General features: G+C 32.3%; 1 protein-coding gene across 12 annotated transcripts in view; it reads right to left on the bottom strand.

The window, feature by feature from the left end:
• The window catches only part of N4bp2l2 (NEDD4 binding protein 2 like 2), an 86,675-nt gene that overhangs the window by 60,029 nt on the left and 2,363 nt on the right, over positions 1-24,283 (bottom strand). For 8 of the 12 annotated variants that reach the window (XM_046454115.2, XM_046454114.2, XM_058582519.1 and 5 more), the window contains exons 2-6: positions 22,954-24,191; positions 14,334-14,458; positions 10,019-10,107; positions 9,552-9,628; positions 7,207-7,353 (exon numbers count right to left, since the gene is read on the bottom strand). In XM_046454115.2, coding sequence (XP_046310071.1) covers positions 7,207-7,353; positions 9,552-9,628; positions 10,019-10,107; positions 14,334-14,458; positions 22,954-24,191 — 1,676 coding nt within the window. Of the gene's footprint in view, positions 1-6,981; positions 7,354-9,551; positions 9,629-10,018; positions 10,108-14,333; positions 14,459-22,953; positions 24,192-24,283 lie in introns of those variants that run through there. The other 4 variants (XM_058582521.1, XM_058582520.1, XM_046454118.2 and 1 more) reach the window with 3 other exon arrangements.

Here is a 24,283-nt window from a genome sequence, read left to right on the forward strand (position 1 = left end):
TAAAATTATTGTGTCCATCTACAACTAAAAAAAAAGTTCTGGAAAAAAAAAGAATATTTTTCCTACTATTTTTAATTAATTCAAAAGTTTAGTTAAGGGCTCCTATCTCATTCCCTAGAAATACTTCAGTTTGCTTATATTCTAAATAAAATGTTTTATCTGTGCTCAATGCTCTACTGAACTATATTCCTAGAATTTCAATACCATTATGTATTGTTTTGTAGTTTCATTAACTGAAAACTACCTTAACCTACTTAAGAAATCAATGCCACTTCTTTTATAAAGTTTCTCCCATTATTTGTTTGTTTGTTTGTTTCTGTGGTGCTGGGGATTCAATCCAGGGCCTTGCACATGGTAAGCAAGTACTCTATCAATAAGCTAAACCCTCAGCCCAAGTCTTTCAGATTGAGCAAAAATTGTATTCCTGGCGTGACATTTTGAAATTATAAAAAAAAAAAATTGCAAACCTACTCTTAAGGAATTAAGAAAAAACAAGTAAGACCTAGTTCTTTAATTTTTTAAGTTAACTAAAATGAAATAAAGCAAATACTCCACAGTAAAAATTCATTCTGTATCTAAAAGATTTTCCTTATAGAATTTATTTAATTCAATGTTATTTTATAAAGCAAACTTAAATATCTCCTTTATTGTTCTTTAATTTTAAAAAGTTAATTTAAAACATCGTAAAAAGAAAAAGATGTTCTTCATTACCAAAATACCTAATTCTTCAGAAATTCAGAAAATTGACATAATTTCCATGACATCTACTACTAGCACACTTAATAAGCAGAACTACACAAAAAAAGGCCACTTTCCAACTGTTGACCTATTTAAAGAACTACTGCCTGAAATTAATCATGAGTAAAAAACCCCAATTTATGCAATTTTACAATCCATTTATTGAATACTACATTTCTAATCTGAATTGAAATATATTAAAATAAATTTAAACATTAAAGCATAATAGCATATGTAAAAAATTCATCTGAAAAGATATGCTAAAACATGATTAACAATTATATCAATGTGTAATTTGTAGAAAATATTTAAACATTAAATAGCATAAACTATTTTCGATCTTGACTTTTAAAAAATATTTTGTTTAGTTGTAAATGGACACAATACCTTTATTGTGTTTGTTTATTTTTATGTGGTGCTGAGGACCGAACCCAGTGCTTCACATGTGTGAGGCAAGTGCTCTATACCACTGAGCCCAGCATCATCGATCTAACTTTTAAAAATAAAATTCTAAAATGGCCACTTGCAGATTTCTTCACTCAATTTCCTTGACAAATCAACATAACTTCCAATCCTATAAATTAAAGGTACCATAAAGATATACTCAATAATTCTTATCTTGAAAGAAATCTAGATTAAAAAAGAGGAGGCTAGGGATGTAGCTCAGTGGCAGCTCAGTGCCTAGCATGGGTGAGTCCTTGGGTTCAAACCCAACACTAGAAGGGGGAAAAAAAAAAAAAAGAAAGAAATAACTGCTTTAAAGATAATGTGCAATACAATAGTGGAAGTATGTCTGACCTAGATTTGTATCCCAGTTGCTGCATCTATTACTAGAGAAATTACGTTAGATAAGTTGTTTAACCTAAATTTTTGTTTCTGTATAAAACTCAAAGAAGTCAGGCACAGTGGCACATGCATGTAATCCCAGCAACTCAGGAAACCAAGGCAGGAGGATTACAAATTTGAAGTCAGCCTCAGCAACTTAGCAAAGCCCTAAACAATTTAGCAAGACTCTGTCTCAAAAAAGTAAAAAGGGATGGGGATGTAGCTTATTGGTAAAGTACCCTGGAGTTAAATCCCCAGTATCAAAAAAAAAAAAAAAAACCTTAAAAGAATTATGAAAATTTAGAGACTCTAATAATCACATTCAGACTGTGGCTTAGCACTAGGATTAAATTGATAGCAGTTATTTAAATGAATGTTTGTAAATTAAGGTATTTTACTATAAAATTCCTATTGTTTGTTTGTTGCACCATCACCACACAATATGAAATATTAGCTATTAGCTTTCCTTGACAATCATTCAGCTTTTGAAGGTCAACCTCTAATCATTATGACAAGTTTATGGGTTTCCCAACCAGTAAGTATTACAGTGACAGATTTTTTACAAATCTTCCAAGCATTTTAACATTGAAATTCTACTAATCCACAGGGCCAGGAAACTACAGAGCTATGGCCCTAAGAACTTAACTTGGTTAAGTGAGGTTCATAAGGAAAAGAGATTATATTCAGTCTTGTTCACTTACCATCCCATCATCTTCACTGAAAATGTTATGAAGCTATAGGAAGACTGCTAAACAGAAAATTGATAGAAAAAGAAAACACACATATGGAAAAAGACTATAACAGAAAAGGAAACATGATTTCTAAGATGATTACATAAGACAAAAGGGGGGGCAGATCCCATAACTCATTCCAATTTTTTTTTTCCTATACTTTAGGTGAAAAAAAGGAAAAAAGAAAAAGGAAGAGGAAAAAAAAAAACAAACACCTCAGAGTTCAGAATTACAAGTGAAAAGGTGGTAAACAAAGCTGTACAATAATTCCAATAATTGATAATTGCAGATGAACTACCTGCAAGGGTAAAACTAACACTAACTTTACACATCCCATATGAAGTAGCTGAAACTACAATATAAAAAAATAAAAGGCTGGGTTGTGGCTCAGTGGTACAGAACTTCCCTAGCATGTGTGAGGCACTGGGTTCAAGTCTCAGCACCACATATAAATAAATAAATAAAATAAAGGTCCATCAACAACTAAAGACATATATTAAAAATAAATAAATAAATATGTTTAAATGAACTTTACTAAAGTTGAACACAATTTTAACTTAATTTAATGTAAAAAAAAAAAACACATTATTCTTTTCTTCCTTAATTACTAACAAAGTTAAGAGGAAACAGTCTAGTAGCTCCTCAAAATTTCTCAATCTTCCCCATTAATTTAAAAAAAGTTTTACAGACACACACACACACACATACACACACACACACACACAAGAAAATATTAACCATTGGACCAACACTGTCACACGAAGTCCAGTTATTCACCAAAGCAGGTATGACATTTTATTAATGTAACTGTGACTAGTTCTAAGATTAGGGGAACTACACATATGGCTTTGTCCGCATTACCTAAAAGATTCTATTTTATCCCAGGGGCTCAGGAGGCTGAGGCAGGAGGATTACAAGTTCAGGGCCAGCCTCCGCAATTTAACCAAGCCTTAAGCAACTTAGAGAGACCTTGTGTCAAATTAAAAAACAAAAAGGTCTGGGGAATGTAGATCAGTAGTTAAGCACCCCTGGGTTAAATTCCCGGTACCAAAAAAAAAAAAAAAAGATTCTATTTTATTCATACTTAAGACAGCTTACTGAAGTTAACAAATTCTGAAAGATGGATTATGATGTACAACAATGGCAGTTATCATACCTGGAATGAGACAAGGTATGATAACGACAGAGCAAAATTTTTGGAAGAGAGATTTTTTCTAATATAAGTGGCTAAAACTTCTATTAAATGTTTAAAAAGTTAAACTTTTTCAATATATAAGATTCTAGAGAATAAATAGTTATGAGAATAACTATTTATTGTTGAGGCTCTCTTTTTCAAAGAGTTATTTGTTCTATTCCTTCCTCTTATTCCTGTGCATAATTTGACAGTGAAAGAACTTCCATAGAATAGATTTAAAATTACTACTTACCATGTGAATATTCTGTTACAAAAATGATGCCATTCACAATAGTCTAAGATAACAGGTTATCTTTCTTTTACAAGTCTTGGAAACCAACTGTTTTAATAGTACCTTCATTTTAATAAACAAACAAAAAAGTAGTATGCCAATCTTATTTAATTGGTAAAAAGAAAAACATCACCAAATGGAATACTTACTCCCTTAAAATCATCTCTTCGTCCCAGTAAATTTACAAAAATACAGCTAACAGTTTTAATAGAAAAAAATTTTACTCACAAAATTATAACCTCCTAAAATTTATCTCTAAAAACCACTAACTCAGTCTACTCCTTATACTGTTACCAAATTATCTATTAAGAATTGTCACTGTACCAAAACTAAACTAAATCTTGTCATGACTAAGTAGATAATCTATGTGGATTGTAGATATATTTAAAAAAAAAAAAAAACCTCAGCCCTTATTAGTTACTGTATCCATGTCAGAATACTTTGATAAACTTCAGTAGACTGACAAATCTATCTAGTCAAGGCACTAGTACATTAACAACTATACTTCTTCAACATTTTCCAAAGAGAGCACCATTAATTTTCTTTATAAATACTCAGAAACCCAGATTTTTACTCTGCAGTAAAAAAATTTTGAGTAAAGTCAAAACAAACCTTTCATATTCTTTGAATAAATCATCAACCCTTTCAAAACTTATATCTATATACAAAACTAGAAAATTCAATAACCTATATTAGACAACAGATAAACAGCCTTGAAATACTCAAATCTTATCACTAAAACAAAAAAATACAACCCAATTGTTTGTAAATAATGTTATTTTTAATAAAAGCAGACAACATATAAAAAGCTAACATTTTCTTTCAGAAAAGGTAATACTGAAAATAGATTACCTATTTAAAAAATAGGTTACCAGAGGTTCAACTTATGAGTATTTTTATGAACAAAATTATAAAATATAGAAAACTATAAATTTGTTGATCAAAAGATAAAAAAGTTATTTTCATACTAAGTCTATGAAAAAACAACTAAATATAACAATCATACTGAACCACACTAGAAGCTGTGGGATACATCTTACTTAAACAGGATCACTAATGCCAACTTTATTTTTTGTGATACAGATGAAGTTAGAAGGTCTAGCACTGGGGGCATTAAGACCACATGTGAGTATAAAAAAATTTTTGATGAAAAATTAGTAAATTTCTCACTTTTTTAGATTTTTAGCACCAAGCAAGGTGCTAAAATAGTGATTTTAGTATCTTCTACTTCACACTTATTCCTCCATTGTCTTATTGTTAAAAAAAAAAAAAAAAGCCACAATGCCTAGAGAAACTATTTACTTCTGCTTTGTGTTTTTAAAAAAAAAGAAAAGGCAGGCTGAGGTTGTAGCTAAGTGATAGAGTACTTGCCTAGCACATGTGAGGCACTGGGATCGATCCTCACTATCGAATAAAAATAAATAAATAAAACAAAGGTATTATGTCCATCTGCAACAAATTTTTTTTAAAAAAATAAAAGTTTTTTAGAATGTTAAATTTCCCTGCCTCGATAAGCATTTATAATTTCTAAAAATTGATTGGTAATGATAAGTGATGTCTGGATGATTACTATTTAGTACTCAGAAGTACCAGGAGATGGAGTTGAATTTGTTATAAAATCTGGAAATTTATTTTAAACTTCATATCTAATATGAATGTTTCCTCATAATCTTTTTCTCCCAAAGGCAATCCACTTTCTCCAACTATACATTTATAATATTATTACTCCTAAATAAATTTTTATAAAAACACATAGAAAAGGACACAGTTGCTTCATCTGTCTCCAAATTCAATCCTTCTGTATGATTTTCAAACTGCTAATTTACATAACCAATAAATCCAAATACCAATAAATATTACTCTAAAAGAATATATTAAAACAATGGGTAAAGGAGATATATATATATATATATGTATATATGAATATGTACTTACACACAAAACATGAGTTAGCACATTCCCACTACATCATAGTAAGATGAACAAATATACACAAACATACACATATGCGAAACAAGATAAAGCAAGGTAATATCTATTCAAATGTAAGCAGCACTGAATTGTACATACAAATTCTTATTTCACTAAAGGAAATGTAATAAAGATCTTGCTGACAGTACTATACCCAGTTTTCAGCCTCGGTACTTAAAAGTAATATAAAGATGTGGGATGACATTTAAAGTAAAGTTGAAAAGAACAGGAAAAGATTTTAAAACAACACATGAAGAAAAGGATGGGCTAATCTGCGATAAATTTAAGGGCCATGAAATATCATGTAAAATATATACAGAATCATAATGGCTAATTTTTAAAAAGTGCACTGTAATCAGATGGAATTCTTCCTAAAAAAAAGTAAAATCAAAGTTTAAAAAATACTTTCTTGTACTGCAAAGAGAAATGCTCAATTATGTAGACTAAGAAAATGTCTGTTTAAAGGCAGGGATGAATTACAAGACCTCTGAAATGAAGTACATCCCAGTTTTTAATTTTCTAGTGAAGGAACATATTCACTGAAAGAAGTTCAGCTGACTCTACAGAAAAAATTAGAACTAGAACTACAACATTGTGTAAGACAAATCATTTTATAACAAAAGCTAAGCAACTATCCAAAATATTTTTTATATTACAATTATGCTGCATGAAATTGAACAAAGATAAGTGAAACATTATTGGAATCACCTGAGGAGCTTTTCCTACTACACAGTGACTTGTCTCTGTATTCCTTCCAGAATTGGCAAGTGTGCAGGGGGCAGAGAGATGCTTGAGATGGTTGATGACTATGTATGTATTATTTGAGGAATATCCATAATATAATGGGGGAAACTCCCTAGGTGATCAATACATCATTGACTGTCTAGCATTTACTGGGGAATTGTGTTTGAACAAAGTGGTATGCTAATTACACCATAGAAATAACTTTGTCACATAGATTATCTGAAATATAATTTTATCTGTATAAACAGGGGAATCAACTAAGGTGCCCTATAACAAATTGGTATTTCTTGCATATTTAAGAGAGTGAAGGAAAAAACATTAAAATTTTATGAAAAGTTAGATTTAGGTTAAGAATAATAAAAAACTTTTGTATGTTCCAACATATAAAATAGATAAGCTTATAATTCAATTGTACAAAAAAAATTCCTACATCCTATCCACTCTACTAAAGGGCTTTCATAATAACCAAAGGTACTGCCACAAAAGATTATTAAAAACATTTAAAATACAATTTTATATAATTTTTATTTGTACTTCAGAATTTAAACAACTTGCTGGGAACATCCTTTGCGAGGCACCACAGTCTTTTTATTTGAAACTATTGAAACTTCAAGACAGGCTCACTAATTTTTTTTTTTCAAGAGCAAGCAACAAATGTTAGCTGAAAATAGCCAACTTAATGATTATCTGTGACAAAGACTTCATTATGTGAGCCTAAATAGCCTCCCCACCTCTGCCTCTCCTGTGGAGGAGGGGGTCTTTGTGTGCTTTTCTGTGATGGTTCCACTGAATTCATTACAATAGAGATGGACATTTGATATTCATAACGATCCAACATCTGAGCAATCTTCTTTCGAGACACACCATGTTTATTCCTCCTATCAAAAAAGAAAAAGATTTTAAATATTTTATTTTAGCATGTATATTCTTAGAGATTACCCTATTTTAAAGACACAGAAACCAGATTCTAAATAACATTACGAAATAAATACTGATATATTTCATTTACTAACATTTTATACAAAAAGATTTATATTGGCTGGCTTATGGTAACATATAAGATGACTACACATTCTTCACACAGAACTACCTATTCACCAAGCACAGTAGTGCTTGCCTATAATCCTGAAAACTCAAGGAAACTGAGACAAGTCTGAGGTCAGCCTCTGCAACTTAGCAAGACCCTGTCTCAAAATAAAAAGGACTGGGACTCAGTGGTAAAGTGTCTTTGGGTTCAATCACCAGTACCTTAAAAAAAAAAAAAAAAAAAATCCAACTATCCATTCAGTGAACCCAATGAGTATATATCCCCCCTTTTAATAACAAAATCAAAGATTATTTTAAAAAATATAATCATGCTCAGTGGTAAAGCAGTTGCCTAGCACGTATGAGGCTCTGATTCAGTCTATCCACAGCAGAGCCAAGAATTAAAAAAAAAGAACCAAAGATTATGAGGTATTATGAGTATTAAAGAAAAATTGCATGGACTTTTAGGAATCATAAAAACATCTTTTAGGACAGGTTCCTATTACATTTTAAAATTTATTATCAATACCATACTAAGAGACAACAAATTGGCATCTCACAAACCCAATGTTGGGTTAAAGAAACAAGACAAATATACTCTATGATTCTAGTTTGAAAAAAGGCAAAATTAAACTATTGTATTAAGGTAGAGCTACTATGATGAAAGTTTAAAAGAAAAGTCAAGGAAGTGACTATGATTACCCAAGTAAAAATAGTAATTAGCTTTAGGGGATGAGAGGTAATTGTGACTGGAAAGAGGAATGTAAAGAGCTCTGAGGCACTAGTAATGCTCTCATGACAAGGATGATGGCTAAATTCATATTTGCTTATAAGAACTTGGTTAAGCTATATATTTATATTTTAAGTACTTTTCTGTATGAGTTTATGACAACAAAAAGTTGTTTAAAAACTATTCTTGACTGTCAAAGAACTTCAGACAATTTATTTCACCCTCACAGTTTTCTGAAACCTGATTTGGACGTGGAAACACTCAGAAACATATTTTACACTTAATACTATAGTTCTCAATTTATTAATTTTTTTTATTTTTCCTACAAAATGACTGCAAAAAGAAATATTTACTTTTTAAATCTGATGTTTACATTCAAGACATAAAAAAGCAAAAAAGAGAACGTAGAAAAAAAAAGATCCAAGCTTAAAAATTGGCAAGATATGACTAAATCTACGAGGTACAAAAATCAATGATTCACTTCTATACAATTCTATTCAATTACTTCAAAAGCCAAATTATGCTAGCTATCATAACAAACTGGCTTTGTTATTTAACATCAAATTACATTAAGAAATTAATATTAATTTCAACAATCCCTCAAATGTAAATGAAACTATAACTATGGGACAATTTACACATTTACTTATTTAGTATAACTCAAAAAGTTTTAAAATGTCTCCATTGTAGAATCTTTCTTATTTTTAGACTGACTAGTCATGATTTGGTGAAGAAATACTAAGATGTTTGACTATGACATGCTGCCCCAAACTCCATAGGAGTTCTGTGACTACGTATATGCATTACATTCTCTTCCTAAAACCCAAAAAAAGTCAGAATTCCAAGACATACTAATTATAAAGAACTTGGTATAGAATTATGGACCTATAGTAGTAAAGGTGGAAAAGAAGGAACAAGAGGAAATCACAAAGTCAAAAGGTAATGATGGGGCCTAAAAAGTAAAGTTGAAGGAGGAAGGAAAAGGCAGAGAATTAACCTAGATAAAAACCAGAAGGAAAAGTCCTAATTTTACCCTCAAAGTTTCCTGGATCTGCAAGAACATTTAATAAACTGAAATCGTGTAGGAATTCACATTAAGAAAAAGCAACACACATTTAACAACAAAAATTAAATAAAATTCAGTAAGGCAAAGCTCCTCAAAAACCTTTAAGTCAATGTTTCTTTTAACAGAAAATAAAAAGTTATGGTCTCTATTTACAAGTAAGATGATGAGCAAAAATGCTAGGAAACAAATTGACCAATGTAAAGGCAAAAAGAAAGAAAAAAGAGAAGGATTCAATAAAAATTCGAGTGCCTTACTTTTCTAATTCTTCAGGATCAAATTTCCACCAAGTTTCAGGTTCATGAAACTCTACTCTGTATCCTTTTCCTATGGCCTACAAAAAGGAAAGGAAGAAAACAAAACCCAGAGAATAGTTCTTAAAGTAAAAAAGAAAGCAGACAGATACAAATTTCATTTAGACAATTACCTCTAAATTTGTTCAACCAAGAAAAATGCTACTTCATAAAATAATATGGTTTGTAAAAATTTAAGACTACTCAACTGGACAAATTCCAGTTACCATCCTCAGGTCTGGGAGAACCAGTAATACTAGCATATTCCTTCATAAGCAAAACTCCCAATTTCTTAAAAACTAAGCAAACCAACAAACCTCTTCAGAAAATAAAGACAAATATTTTAATAATACGATCAACTTAACTAAAATTTCAGAATACAAAAAATTGAAAATAAAAAAATTAAAATGCTTCTCATATCTCATATTTACCATTTCCACATAAGGTTTCATTTCCCAAGCTTGGGTATTAGTGTTGTCTATTATAACTGGAGATCTTCCCTGATCAATAGCTTGTTTTGCTGAAATAAAAAATAAATTAAAAAAAACAAAACAGAAATATTAGGTTAAAACACATAAAATTTAAATTCTCATTAAGAAAAAATACCACATCTCTGTATTTAGAATCAAAATTGCACAATTTCTCAAGTCAGTGCCATGAAAAAAACAAGGACTCCACTAGATTACAAAGGAATTAAGTGGGCTAGGGTTATATAGCTCAGTTGGTAGAGTGCTTGCCTTGTAAGCACAAGGCATTGGGTTCAATCCCCAGCACCAAAAAAAAAAAAAAAAAAAAGGGAATTAAGAGACATAACCACATGCCAAGTGTATTCTCTGAAGTGGATGCTGGTTTTGACAAACTGGCAGTAAAAAACATTTTGAGGGCATTTTGTTAACTTACAGCTAATTAAGTCTTCAGTCCAGAGCTAACTTTCATTTATAGCAAATAAAGAAGGTAAATAAACAAGTTACAATTGATATGGACTGAGTATGAGAACAGGTGAAAATTTACTAAAATAGGAAGATAAAAATTATTCAAACACCAAGTTATAAAGCAATAGTTGCATATTATCTTAAATACGTCAAAATATAGGAAGGGCAGGATGATCTACTAAGATGCTGCAAATGTTTATCTACAGGTGGTGAGAATATTTACACTTTATCTGTATTTTCTAATTTTCTACAATGTACCAATAATGCTTCTAAAATAAGAAAGACATACATATTTAAAAAGTTACAGATTTATCATTAATTTCCAATATAACTTTATATACCAAGTGGCTAAATACCATAGTTCAACTGACTTTATGGATTTCTTAGGAATATTATTTTCAAAAGGGAGTTGAGGTAGAATAAAACTTTTCTAAACTGTATCTTCCTACTCCAAAGCCATTACGTAAGAATCATTGTCACAGTAAGCCACTGTCAATGACGTGTATATAAAAAAAGAACTTCCAATAAAATGTAAAAGGCTAAGGCAAAATGCATGTGGGACTCAGAATTCAGACCAATAAGTTCAACATAATGAAAAATTTAAACAGAAATTTAGGGCAAATGGAATTCTAAAGGTTAGTTAAGGAGTAATGACTATGATGGAATACATACTTGGAAGATATTTCTAAACACCAAAAGAAATTTAGAAGGCCTTATCATCTATAAGTGCTGGCTTGGGGCTAGCACCAAGATGCTATCACCTCCCAGTGTTTCATCTCCAATCATAAACTGTTCAAATCTCCCACTTAAAATATCTTATTAATAAGTTTCTTAATATCTAAAGTTAGACTTAAACATACAAGGAGTTATATTCAAGAATAGCTTATAATTTTTGACTTGGGAGTAGAGATTATCCTCTTTCCACAAATAATCATAATCCAACATCACAATCCACTGCATTCCATGAAACTAGAACACCTAAGTAAATGTTTGCTAACCAAAAAACAAGGAGTGTTCTTCAACAAATTAACTACCATACTCTAAGAAAGAAAAATGACACTTTGAAGATATTTTCAATTTGTAAGTGTTCTAAATGTCAATTCTTCTAGTAATGAATAGGAGGATGAAAGATTCTCCCATAATGGTGCCTGGCATCTAACATTATTCAATAAATATTTGTTGAAAAGGGTAATTTTGCCCAAATAATATGCCATGCTTATAACTCAAAATGTCTAACAATTGCTAGACATGATTACCTTGGAAGGGGTAAAAATCACCTTGGAAAAAGCCATATTTGTTACATTGATGATAAAACCAGTAGTTTATTCAGACACCATTATAACATTCAGCAGGTATAACTAGCATAATTCACACAGCATAAAAATTTTAATATTCTATTTTAATTATTGCAAAAAAGAAAAAAAAAAAGTCTCATACAAACCTCCCAGTCCAAATGTACACTGGTTCTGCCCACTATCTTTATTCATTCCATTTTTAGCCTACTTTAGACCAATAATTCCAAACATCTTTGGAACTATAATATCATTATTTGATTTAAAAACAATGACATTACAAAAATTAAAAGAATTAAATTTTTTTAGATTTTTATGCCACTGTCTGGATTTGGAGAAATCCTAGGAGGTCACAAAGCCAATATATGCTGAGAATCTCTTAAGGGAAATGCTTGGGACCTGAAATATTTCAGATTTCAAGAATTTTTCAGATATTGGAATACTTGCATAGACTTTACAAGATAAGCATCTCCAAACTAAAAATCTAATATCCTAAATGCTCTAATACCTGAAATTTTTTCAATGCTGAAATGATACTCAAAAAAATTTCAGATTTTGGAGCATTATGGATTCAGATTTTTAGATTAGGAATGCTCAAATTTATTTGTCAGTCAACATTTAAACATTCCTGTGAAAACATGAACTGTAACAGAGAAAACTTTTAACTCAAAATATCTTCACTGAAATTCCTTATTCTAAAAAATCAATAATAAAAAAAAAAAAATCACTCGTGTTTTTCCTATATATACTATAATTATGGCCCACCCTAGTTGTTAGCTTTAGTTGTAAGGAAGTTCCTCATTACAGAAGAATTCTAGCCCCTAAATATGAAAGGAACAACAGACCTAGAAAATCAACATTTTGCAACTGTTGCCTGATTTAGAAAATAATATAAGGTTGATAGGAAAGTTAATAATGGAGAGAACAGGCTGTCCCTCTGAACTATTTTCATCAATTTTGCCTTTAATATAAGAGTAGAACAACCAAACCTGTACTTGTTTAAAAAAAAAAAAGCTGAACATAACCAAGACTCCAATGTAGAGCTAATTTTCATTTACAGAAAATGCAGGAGAAAGATATGCAAATTAATTGGCTAACAACAAGTTAAATGGCTACCAAGACAACTACAGGATGTAAAACATTCTACAGGCACTAGAGTTTTAGCTCAGGGGTGGAGTGCTTGCCTAACATGTGTGAGGCACTGGGTTTGATTCTCAGCACCTCATATAAATAAATAAATAATAAAAGTCAACTGACAAACAACCCATTTTCTATAATAGCATGAGAGTTAAAGAGAGAAAACTACAAAGATTAATTAAAAGAAACATAAAACCAAGTCTACTGAGGGCCTTGTTTGGATCCTGATTCAAACAAAGCAACTATTAAAATCTTGACAACAAAAATCTGGGTGATAGGTATATGAGATTCATCATACTCTCAACGTGCTGGGTTCAAAATTTCTTATAATAAAAGCTATTTGTTTAATCAATACATTCATCTTTAAAAAATAACTTCTAGTATCTGAAATTTACTTACATAATTCTAGATCTAGATCAATGGTTTTTAATTCTGACTGCACATTAGAATCATCTGAAGAACTTCCAAAAAAAATAAAAAGGAAAAAATACTAATTCCTAAGCCCCAACCCATGTCAACTAAGCCAGAATTGCCGAAGAAGAGGCCCAGTGATAACTTGTTGTTTTAAGAGGTCCCCCCCGCCCCCCCGCAAGTGATTCCTCCCAAATGTGAAGCCCTGGTTAAGAACCACTGTTCATGATGAAAAGAAATTGATTTGTGTCCTCTAAAAAATTTATTAAGGAGATTTCTTTTTATTTATTTATTTATTTATTTGTTTGTTTGTTTGTTTGTTTTTGAGTTGTAGATGGACACAATACCTTTATTTTATTTTTATGTGATTGAACCCAGTGGCTCAAGGATGCTAGGCGAGTGCTCTTACCTCTAAGCCACAACCCCAACCCTTTAAGTAGGTTTCTTTTAGAACAATATCAATAAGAAAAACCTTTCCCTCCCCAGTGCTGGGGATCAAACCCTCAAGCAATACTAGGCAAATACTCTACCACTGAGTCATATCCCTAGCCTGAGAAATACTTTTAATATTCATAGGTATTTTAGTAAAATTTAGAAAACATTAGCACTATTCTCAGGAAAATAACTTTTAAAATATACATCAACAGTATCAGAGTTCTAAAAATTCATTCATAAAACCAAAAATAAAGCCTATCAAAATATCCCATATCTCTATTATTTTGCCAGCTTATATTAGAGTACACTAACTACAGTTGACAAAATGTTTTATGTAAATTCTCTGCTTTTCACAACAACCTTCATCAGGTAGACAAGTGTAGTTATCATCAAGAGTTGAGAAGAAAAAACTGGGTCTCCAGCTATTAAAAATGGTTGCCAAAGTCACTTAGCAGGTAAAGTCTAAGTCAAAATAAAACTTAGGTCTTCTGACTCCCTAGTCAAATATTCTATCCCAGGAGACTTGGCCCAAAACAAACCTCTGTTCTGGTTCCAGTCATGGGCATCACCAAGTTGATTAACATTATACCTGTACCCATCTTGATGGTGAAAATAGTCATCAGTGCTGAATACAATGCCATCACGACTCTGACCAAGCAGAATTCTGTTAACAAAAGAAATCATAAAGGTGCCATTTATAAAATCTATAACCACCAAAAGAAACCACACAGGAAAGATTTTTTTTTTTTAAATCTTTAACCATATTTCAAACAGAACAGCACAGGAGCTGAACAACCTCAATGAACTTTCCAATTTTAAGCATCATGCTTAAATCTACACAATTACAGTCAATTTCAAAAACTTTTAAAATCAGCATTTGTATTGCAACCTTTAAAAAACACTGTTCATGCAATACCAAAACAATATCAATTATTATTCATGTTTTAACTTCAGTATACTTGTATAAGATATCCCCAACTGCCTCAATTTAGTACAACCTAAAAAGGTTGTAGGATTAAGCCAGTAATTTATCTGGGAAAAGCTGTATTAGACCAAAGAAAGCTCTGATAAACTCATTTCCATGAAACACAAAGATAATATGACCCAGAAGTGAGAGTTAGAAAATAGCCTGAGATGAAGAATTGTAAAACAACCTATGAACCCACTGAGTACAATCTTTAATGATTAAAGTATAAACTTCAATGAAATTGATCATTAAACACTAAATATAAAATAAATTCTCAGATCAGGTCAATGATAATAAGCTTTGTTTTGAAAATGATACCACCTTAAATTTTCAAGCACATTGAGATTAACACAAATTAAGAGTTTCAGAGAATTTTATAACCAATGACTCAACAAAGACTGGGAGGGTGCTAAGGAAAACCACAGAAAGATTACAAACTGAATCCAATAATAATAATAAGTATTTTGCTGTTTGTACTCCTTTTCCTAGTTCATTCTATAATTGTGAAGGAGTTGGGGGGGAAGCAGATGGTGGAAGGGCTGAGAGTAAAAAGAATATTATTCTGGGATGATTCAAAAAATGTACTTCCTACTAACAAGTAGTAGGAAGGATTCAACTATTAAGATGACAAATGTCATCTCTCTTTCCCACAGCTCATAATAAAACATACAAATTTTATAATAAAAATAAATCATTTGTATCAAAATAAAAAGACTTTAAATGTGTATTTCCACTTACAGAATCAAAGTTCAAATTACTTCAAATAACTAAATGAAAGTTAATTGTTTGGGTTGTTTGCTTTTTAAGAGGACTTAAATTGTTGTTTTTTTTGTTTTTTTTAATAGCCACGATTTTCCCAGAATATTTCTTAACATATTTGGCATATACTGCTTATACAGCTAGTCTAGAGTATAAAAATGTCATAATATTAGCATTCTAACCAGAGCTTAATCACCTAAAAAAGAGATTTTTACTACTTTATTAGCAGATGATTTTTACAATACTAATAATACATGACTATATTATTTTTATATCCAAGAAATGATTTTATTTATTTTTGTACCAGGGATTGAACTCAGAGGCACTTAACTACTGAGACACATCCCAAGTCTATTTTTTGTATTTTATTTAGAGACAGGGTCTCCCTGAATCCCTTAGGGCCTCACTAAATTGCTAAGGCTGACTTTGAACTCACAATCCTCCCGTCTCAGCCTCCCAAACCACTGTGCCACTGCGCCCAGCTCCAAGAAATGTTTTAAATTCTCCAAATTTAAAACAATAATAATAATAAAAAAGGTAGGGGAATATAGTAAATTAATTTTTCCATTAAATCAGGTCGACATTAAACATGAACAAACCTCTATAAAGACCATCTTCTTAAATACAAATCATAATTACAGTAAGTTGAACTTGGAGACTTTTTCCTCCGGATAGCACAGATTATGCATTTATCTCAAACTATGAAGATTTTGAAAACTTCAAAAAATACCAATATGAACCTAGAACTATCTGATGTCATCTAACCTCCCCCAAATTTTTAAGAACATGAATATTTTCAAAATTCTTATCATCAGGCTGTGTTGGAATTCTCTCAAAGTTCAGCTGAAGTACTAAAATTGATTCTCAAAATGTTAAAATTTGGAACTTTAAATAAGACAAATAATCAGATCAAAGCCCAGGGGCCATTTGATTTTCAAAACAACAGCTATCCTTTTGTAAATCTATTATGTGCCAAATATCTATGATCTCATTTATTAAACAAATATTAATTCAGAAAAGAATGACTTCAGACATTAGGTCACCAGGGTTACATGGATAGTAGTGAGAAAACCAAAATAAGATTCCCTGTCCCCCAAACCAATGGCCTACAAGCATCCTTGCCTCCTGATATTCAAACCTTGTTAAATCCTTCCCTGGAGGAGTGGCTAGACTTAGTTACTATCTCCTAAAGAACAGAATATGGCACAAGTGATTAGATGTCACTTCCAAGATCACCAAACAAACAACAACAACAAAATACTTCATCTTAAAACTGCAGCATATGTGCTTGTCTTCTCACTTGGAAAGAAACCAACTGTCACATGAACTGAGAGAGGTCTCAAAAGCAGGCTCCAGCAAGTAATTGAGGTCCACAATCCAAGATAGTTCACAAGGAACTGAGTCCTGTCAACAATTTTGTGAGAGCTCTTTGAATCAGATGGTCCCTTTATTACAGTATTTTGTTAGAGACCTTGAACCAAAGGCACCCAGCTAACCATCCCTAGACTCCAGACCTACGGAAACTGTGACACAATAAAAGTTTATTGCATGGTCATGAATAACGCACTCTGTGCTTGTTACTTGCTTAAGTAAGAACAGGTGAACCCTGTTCTCCCACCAAAAGACCTACCTACAAGCGTTCATTTTCATAGTTTTTAAAAAAATTCCTAACTACACATTAATTTTTAACATATTCATGTGCATTTAAAATTGGAATTTCTTAAAAAACATTAAGTAAAACTGACACTTCATGAACCCTTTACCTCCCTATCTACTGAACAGCTAGCTGTGCATATCCACTAGTCCAAGACCACTTTACCCCAGCATTTCATTCCCTAAGTACTCCTCGAATTAAGAATAAAAAGACTACGTGAGGAAAGATATATTTCCTTTGGAATTAAACTGAGATCTATATCTTCCAAAAGAATGGTGACCAAAAAAAAAAAAAAAATCTTTTCCATCTCTCTTTATACCAATTAGTTCCTATGGCTGCTGTTAACAAAGTACCACAAACGTGGTGGCTTAAGACAATAGGCATCTGGCAGGAGGATGGTGCATTCCTGTAATCAATCCCAAATGCCTACAACCCTAGCTACTTGGGAGGATCCCAAAATCAAGGCCAGCCTGGGCAATTTTGTAAGACCCTGTGTCAAAATTAAAAGGGCTGAACTGTAGCTCAGAGGTAGAGTACTTGTCCAGTAGACCTTGAGTTCAATCTTCAGTACCACAAAATTAACAAACAAAAAACTCCAGAAATGTATTAATTTATAGTTCTGAAGGTCAGTAGCTGAAAATCACTTTCACTGGGCTAAATAAACAAGGTGTCGTCAGGTCTATATTCCTTCTGAAGGCTCAAAGAGAATGTTTTTCTAGCGTCTAAAAGTTAACACACCTTGGTGTGTGTATCCTTCTGCTGTAAGTACAAAGCCAGCAATGGATCATCTTCTCTCTTGATTTCTGTCCTTAAAATAATCTGATTGACTCCAATCCTCCTGTCTTCCCAATGTTAAGAACCTTTGTGATTATGTTGGGCCCAGCCCAATAACCCGGGATAACTACCTCATTGCAAAACCTTTTTAATCGCATCTGCAAAGTTCCTCAGTAATGTATGCACAGATTTCAGAGACTGGACATGGGCATCTTTGGAAACGTATCACAGTAAACACCCATAACAGGTTTCAAAAAACAGACAACAAAACCTGTTCTCTTAAATCTTCTCATTTTTCCCTTCTTGGATGGTAAAAAAGAGCCCACTGTTTTACTTCTGTCCAAACTCAGATTATTAAAAAAAAAAAAAAATTCAATTTCCTCCAACTTTTTTTTGACTTTTATTCATTTACCTATCTAGAAGTTATTTTGTGAATGATATAAAGACAGCTTTTAAGTATTGTATCCCAAACTGATAGTGAAATATCCAATTATTATTTATGGAACATTTTTCCCTACTGTTGTAAAATGCCATATTTCAACATATACTCCCTTCTCTATATGTAGGTTTCTGGATTCTCTAATCTTCTGTCTATTCTTTTTGCCAGTTTTTGCAATTTTAATTAATTATAGTTTTAAAAATATATTTTGAGGGGCTGGGGATGTGGCTCAAGCAGTAGCACGCTTGCCTGGCATGCGTGCAGCCTGGGTTCGATCCTCAGCACCACATAAAAACAAAGATGTTGTGTCCGCTGAAAACTAAAAAAAATAAATATTAAAAAAATATTTTGCTAGATGATAGAATCTCTCATCATTTTTTTCAAACTGCCCTTGTAACATTTACATACCAAAGGAACTTTAGAATGGCTTATCAAAATTAATACAATATTCTTTTGAGACTTTGAAAGTTTCACTGGATTTATAAATCAATTAGGGGATACTTTACATCTCTACTTTAATGGGTTGTTCCACTTTATTGTGTTGTCTTAAAGATAAACATGCTATGACCAAAACTATTTTACAGTAGGTCCTCCAAATCCACAGTTGTAGATTTAACTAGTCAGGGGAGAAAGTATATTTTAAACCTGTTAGGTTTCTGTACTGGGGATGTAGCTCAGTGGAACAGCACTTTCTTATCATGTGGAAAGCCCTACACATACACACACCCCAGCAAAAAAGTTACATTGTAGCTGATATACACTATCTGGTTAGGCCTAAGATAGGTGTATCTGTATTGCTCCAGTTCCCACTTTTTTTTTTTCCTTGTCATTATTCCCTAAAGGATATAAGGACTTACATAGCATTTACATTGTATTATCTATTACAAGTCATCTGGAGATGATTTAAAGTATGCTTATGTAAAGAAGTTATATACAAACACTACATTGTTTTACACAAGGGGATTAAGCATCCAAGGAATTTAGAATTTGCATGAGATACTAGAACCAATCTCCTACACATACCAAGGGACAACTGTATACCTCTGAATATCTCTCTCAGAATCATCAGTAAAGATAAGGTGTCTTGAGCACTTACATTGATGGAAGTGTGTTTTGTGAAAGAATAGGGAGCTTTAGGATTTTTTTGAACTTCTGAAGTTCTAGTTCTAACACAAGACAATATGAACTGAGAAAAATATACTGAGCCATTCTGTATCCTCATCTATAAAATGAGAAACTAATATCTACCTCTTTTAAGGAGAGTACTTCTGCTCTATAGGCATTCAACAGGTATTACAGTCATGGCTGGCTCTCTGCATGCAATCTAAAATATATTCAATATGATTATAATTTGCCTTAACATACTTTAGCTCAGACAGTGTGAGATCATTTTGATGATTTAAACTCCATCCTAATCACAGGTAAAGAAATCATATCCTGGGTGGTCTTGCTAGCTAAGCACAGAAACAATAAAAAGGGGCTCTAAGAAGTTACTCCGAGTGCTTATCTCTGATCAACTCCAGATATCTTATTAATAATGAAATGAATGGCTTTGTTTTGGGGTTCTTTTGGGGGGGGGGGGGTCCTGGAGATTGAACTCAGGGGCACTCAGTCACTGAGCTGTATCCCCAGCTGTATTTTGTGTTTGTTTGTTTAGAATCAGGGTCTCACTGAGTTGTTAGTGCCTCACTTTTGCTGAGGCTGACTTTGAACTGGTGAACCTGCTTCAGCTCCCGAGACACTGGGATTACAGGTGTGCATCACCACTCCCAACCTAATGGCTTATTTTTGAAAGTATTCTCTCACTGGTAAAATTCGTAGAGTACAGGATGAAGACTAGCTAAAATACTATAAATTCCCCTGTGCTTCCTCTTTGCATGAATAGTGGATAAGAATCTAGTAAAGTATGTAGTCCATTTCGCTGGGAACAACTCCCAAAATTTGATCTCTAAAAGGTTCTATGACCAACCACTGTATCAAAGGATTCTGTCTGCCTGATACCAACTACAATGGTTAAAAAAAATTCTACCCCTAAAATAATGTTTAATTCTGCCTCAAATGAACCTTGCCAGGTTGCCAAAAAGGACAAAGAGCTGGGACTTTATCATACCCACAAAGTATGTACTTGTGTTCAAATTTAGAATTTAGTCTAAGATTTGTTTTCATTAAAACCTGATAGGAAAGCTATGGGGAAACAACTAATCTCATCCATTTAAAACCAAAATGGTTTATGTCAATTATCAAAGAATAATGCCATCTTGAAATGCTGAGTGTCAAATGCAAATACTACATAAACTCAGAAGAATTACTGAGAACTGAGATGATAAAGCAAGGCCTCCAAAAGTGAAGGCATTTTAGAGAACTTTTATGCAGAATCCTGAGAACAAAAGATGATCAAACCTATAAGACCTATAGGGGAAAACAGGTACAAGCCCAACTACAGAAAAAGATGAAGATAGAGAAGTGGGTAAGGGCTAACTTAAGGAAGGGGACTTGAACACCACTCCAAAAGAATTTGAGCTTTATCCAACAGCCTATACTCATTACCACATATCAAAACTGCTGTCTTTTCATTTAGTATTCCAAATCAGCTTGAATCTGATCTCCCAATTTACACTTTTCTTTCTTCAAAGCTTTTTTTGAAAGGTAATTCCTACATGAGCCACTCCTTACCAGAAAACATGTTTTTATATCCAATCCCAAACCAACATTACTTATTTCAAAAGCACTGACCTAAAGAAGTGCTCCTGCCTTTTTAACCAAGTCCTTGAATTTGGAAGCCAAGTATAGGAGTACATATATATATGCAACAGACATTAAAATGAAGGTGTAGAGAAAAACCAACACTATTATTTAACTCCTCATTTGTTCTTTTTTTTTTTTTTAACTTTTCCTAAATTAGGCTGAAATGTCTTCTTTTAGCTTATGCTCCTAAGAACTGAAAATACAACCTATCTCACAAGTTTTTTACATATGAAAATACTCTGTAAATTGTAAATCCTGACACAAATGGTACTTATTGGTATTGAACTTCCACTCTTAAATCATACATCTATCCCTTAAATAAATATACAGAAATAGTAATAATTTCTATCATCTCCTACACAATTAGGTTTCCTTGAAGTTCTATTGAATTACCACTACTTTATTCACATGCAGTTTCAGCAAATTCCAATATGTTGCCCTAAACCTAACTTTTCTTTCTTATAGTTCTTTTGTACTCACACCTAGCTAAGTGGTCCTAACTAGCAGACCTCTTCATCCAATTTACAAATTTCAGCTATTTTCTCTGATATGACACCCTAAATCTAGAAAACAGTCATGTTTATGAAATAACTTCTCTCTTAATTTCTTTCTCAAAAATTTAAATTTCATTTTCTCTACAAAATTCCCCCTACTAAGGTAAAAGGAACCAAAATGCAAAGTCCAAAGTTTAAATTCAAAGATCACTGCTTATAATCTAGAGTCAAATATCTATATTATAAATTGAATCTTTCTCTATTTTTTCTGAAGAAACTTAAGATTGTTTAGATCTTCTTATAAGTAAATATAAAATATAGGCAAAACAATTCCGTAGACATTTTTTATCCTCACCCAAAGATATCAAATAAATTTTATTTTTGTCTTTGGCATGAATCCTATATAAACTGCAAAAAAATTGAATTGCTTTCTTTGAGCTATTTTTTACAACTGTACATTCAACTGCATCAATGTTCTGTTTAAAATGTAAATAAAAGCTGAGATAGTGGCACATGTCACTTGGAAGGCTGAGGTAGGAGAATCATAAGTTTGATGCCAGCCTCAGTGACTTAGCAAAGCCCTCAGTAATTTAGAAAGCCCTTGGCTCAAAATAAAAAATAAAAAGAGCTGGATTTGTAGCTCAGTGGTAAAGAGCCCCTGGGTTCAGTCCTCAGTACTAAAGATAAATAAATAAATACAACTAAATAAAATCAGGAATTTGAAATGCATTGTAATAAAAAAAAAATTGCTCTTACTCCATTAATTCAGATAATTCTCACTTCAAATTCCTTGAATTAAAAACAAAACAAAACAAACCCAAAAGGGTTTGTTTACTCTTCCAGTCAGTGGTATGAACATGACACAGAAAGCTGAACTCACTAAAAATGCCTTTCCTTGGATTATCTCATTTGTTTCTCAAAATAAATCCAGGAAAAAAAAAAAAAGTTAAATGACACTCATTCCATAAACAGACAGTAAAACTCACCCAATGTCACAAATGAAATAAATGAATCAAAGCCCAAATCTGAGTCCAACTTTTCAATAGCTGACTTAAAAAGGGAAGGTCAGCAAAGTTCTCAAGTAGCATTTGCTTTCATTACTGTCATAATTATACATGGTGCATCTATTTTTAAAGCCCTCAGCAGAATATAAATAAATATGCCAAATTTTCCTTCCCCTATCCATAAATTTTCAGATTCCATTTTCAAGTATATCAAAAGATTTTCTAGTAGTAGAAACATGAAAGCATTTATCACTGGTTACAAATCATTTATGGTTTTTAAATAATGAATCACACCAAGTACTCACTTGGTATCCTTTACTTACCGAGACAACGTTGTTTTCCCAGAACCAGGCAGACCCCTTAAAAGAATCAGTAACTTCTGCAATTTATTTAACTTTTCCTCTTGAAATTGCTGGTTCACAAACCTGTCCATTCCACTATGTTTGTCCATAGAAGGATCTTTCCAGCATCCTTCTCTGATTTCACAGAAACTGTTACTCACATATCCATCTTGCACACTGCAGCCATTTCCAGAGTGAACACTACTGTTATTCTCACTACAGTCAGTATACTCATTGTTCTGATCAAAAGTCAAACAACTCCAGTTAACATGACAATTATGTACATCATACCCATTTTGCATATGAGAGTCATCTTGGGCATGGAAAACATTTGGTGGTAGATTTGGAGGAGCATTGAACTGTTGAATATTTAAGTGATAGTTAAAACTGGGAAGAGGAGGACCATGGGGTACTATAAAAGGATGTGTTGATTGCCATTCAGGCCTGAAGGAAGCAAATGAAATATCACAAAATGCAGGAATTACTTGTCCATCAAAGGTATATTTGCCTGCCTCATTCCCCAAGTACTGCTGATAACCACAAGGCAACTCAAGAGCATTCTTAAGATCTTTATTTTCTTCATCAGATTTTAAGACATCATTTTTATGGCCCTGGTAATACTGAATAAGTTGTTCCTGAGAAGGTTCAACTTCCTTACAACTGACTTCCAAATCATCTTTTTCATTTTCAAGTTCTTCAATTTCTTTGTAAAATTGGGTTAGTTCTGTGTCAATCTCTGATTTTTTGGAGTTAAACTTCTGTTTCTCCTTTAGTCTTCCCTTGTCATTTACACCACTCAGAGTATCTGCCTTATTCCTCTTTTCACTACATTTCCTTTTCTCAGGGGGTTTGTAAATGGGTCCTATAAATGCCTTACTTGTGCTATATATCTCATCATCTCTGGATACTAATGAAGGGTTTCCATCCTGTAAAACTTGCGAACCAATGGATTCAATAACATCTAGTCTATCGCACACAGGTTTCAACAACTCTGTACTTTGAGTTTTGTCCTCCTGAGGATAACTATGTCCTCTGGCATCAATGATAGCTGCAGTATCCTGATTGTTTCCAGTTTTCTCTTGGATTCTGTGAAAAGAAGCACTACCATGATCAGGGAAAACATAATCCTCCGCAGTTGACTTCAATTTTTTATAGCATGGCTCATTTGTTAATTCTTCTCCAGGTCCCAAGAATTTAGCTTCAATTTCACCATAAGGCATCTGAGGAGTAAACATATTATACACTTAATAGTTACTATTTTAAAACTCTTAAGTTTCTTCATAAACGAAGAATTAAAGATATTTAAATTTGT

The sequence above is a fragment of the Marmota monax genome, unplaced genomic scaffold (assembly GCF_021218885.2).
Source record: "Marmota monax isolate L192 unplaced genomic scaffold, Marmota_monax_Labrador192_F-V1.1 WCK01_AAM20220418_F8-fsc00011, whole genome shotgun sequence".
Taxonomy (NCBI): domain Eukaryota; kingdom Metazoa; phylum Chordata; class Mammalia; order Rodentia; family Sciuridae; genus Marmota; species Marmota monax.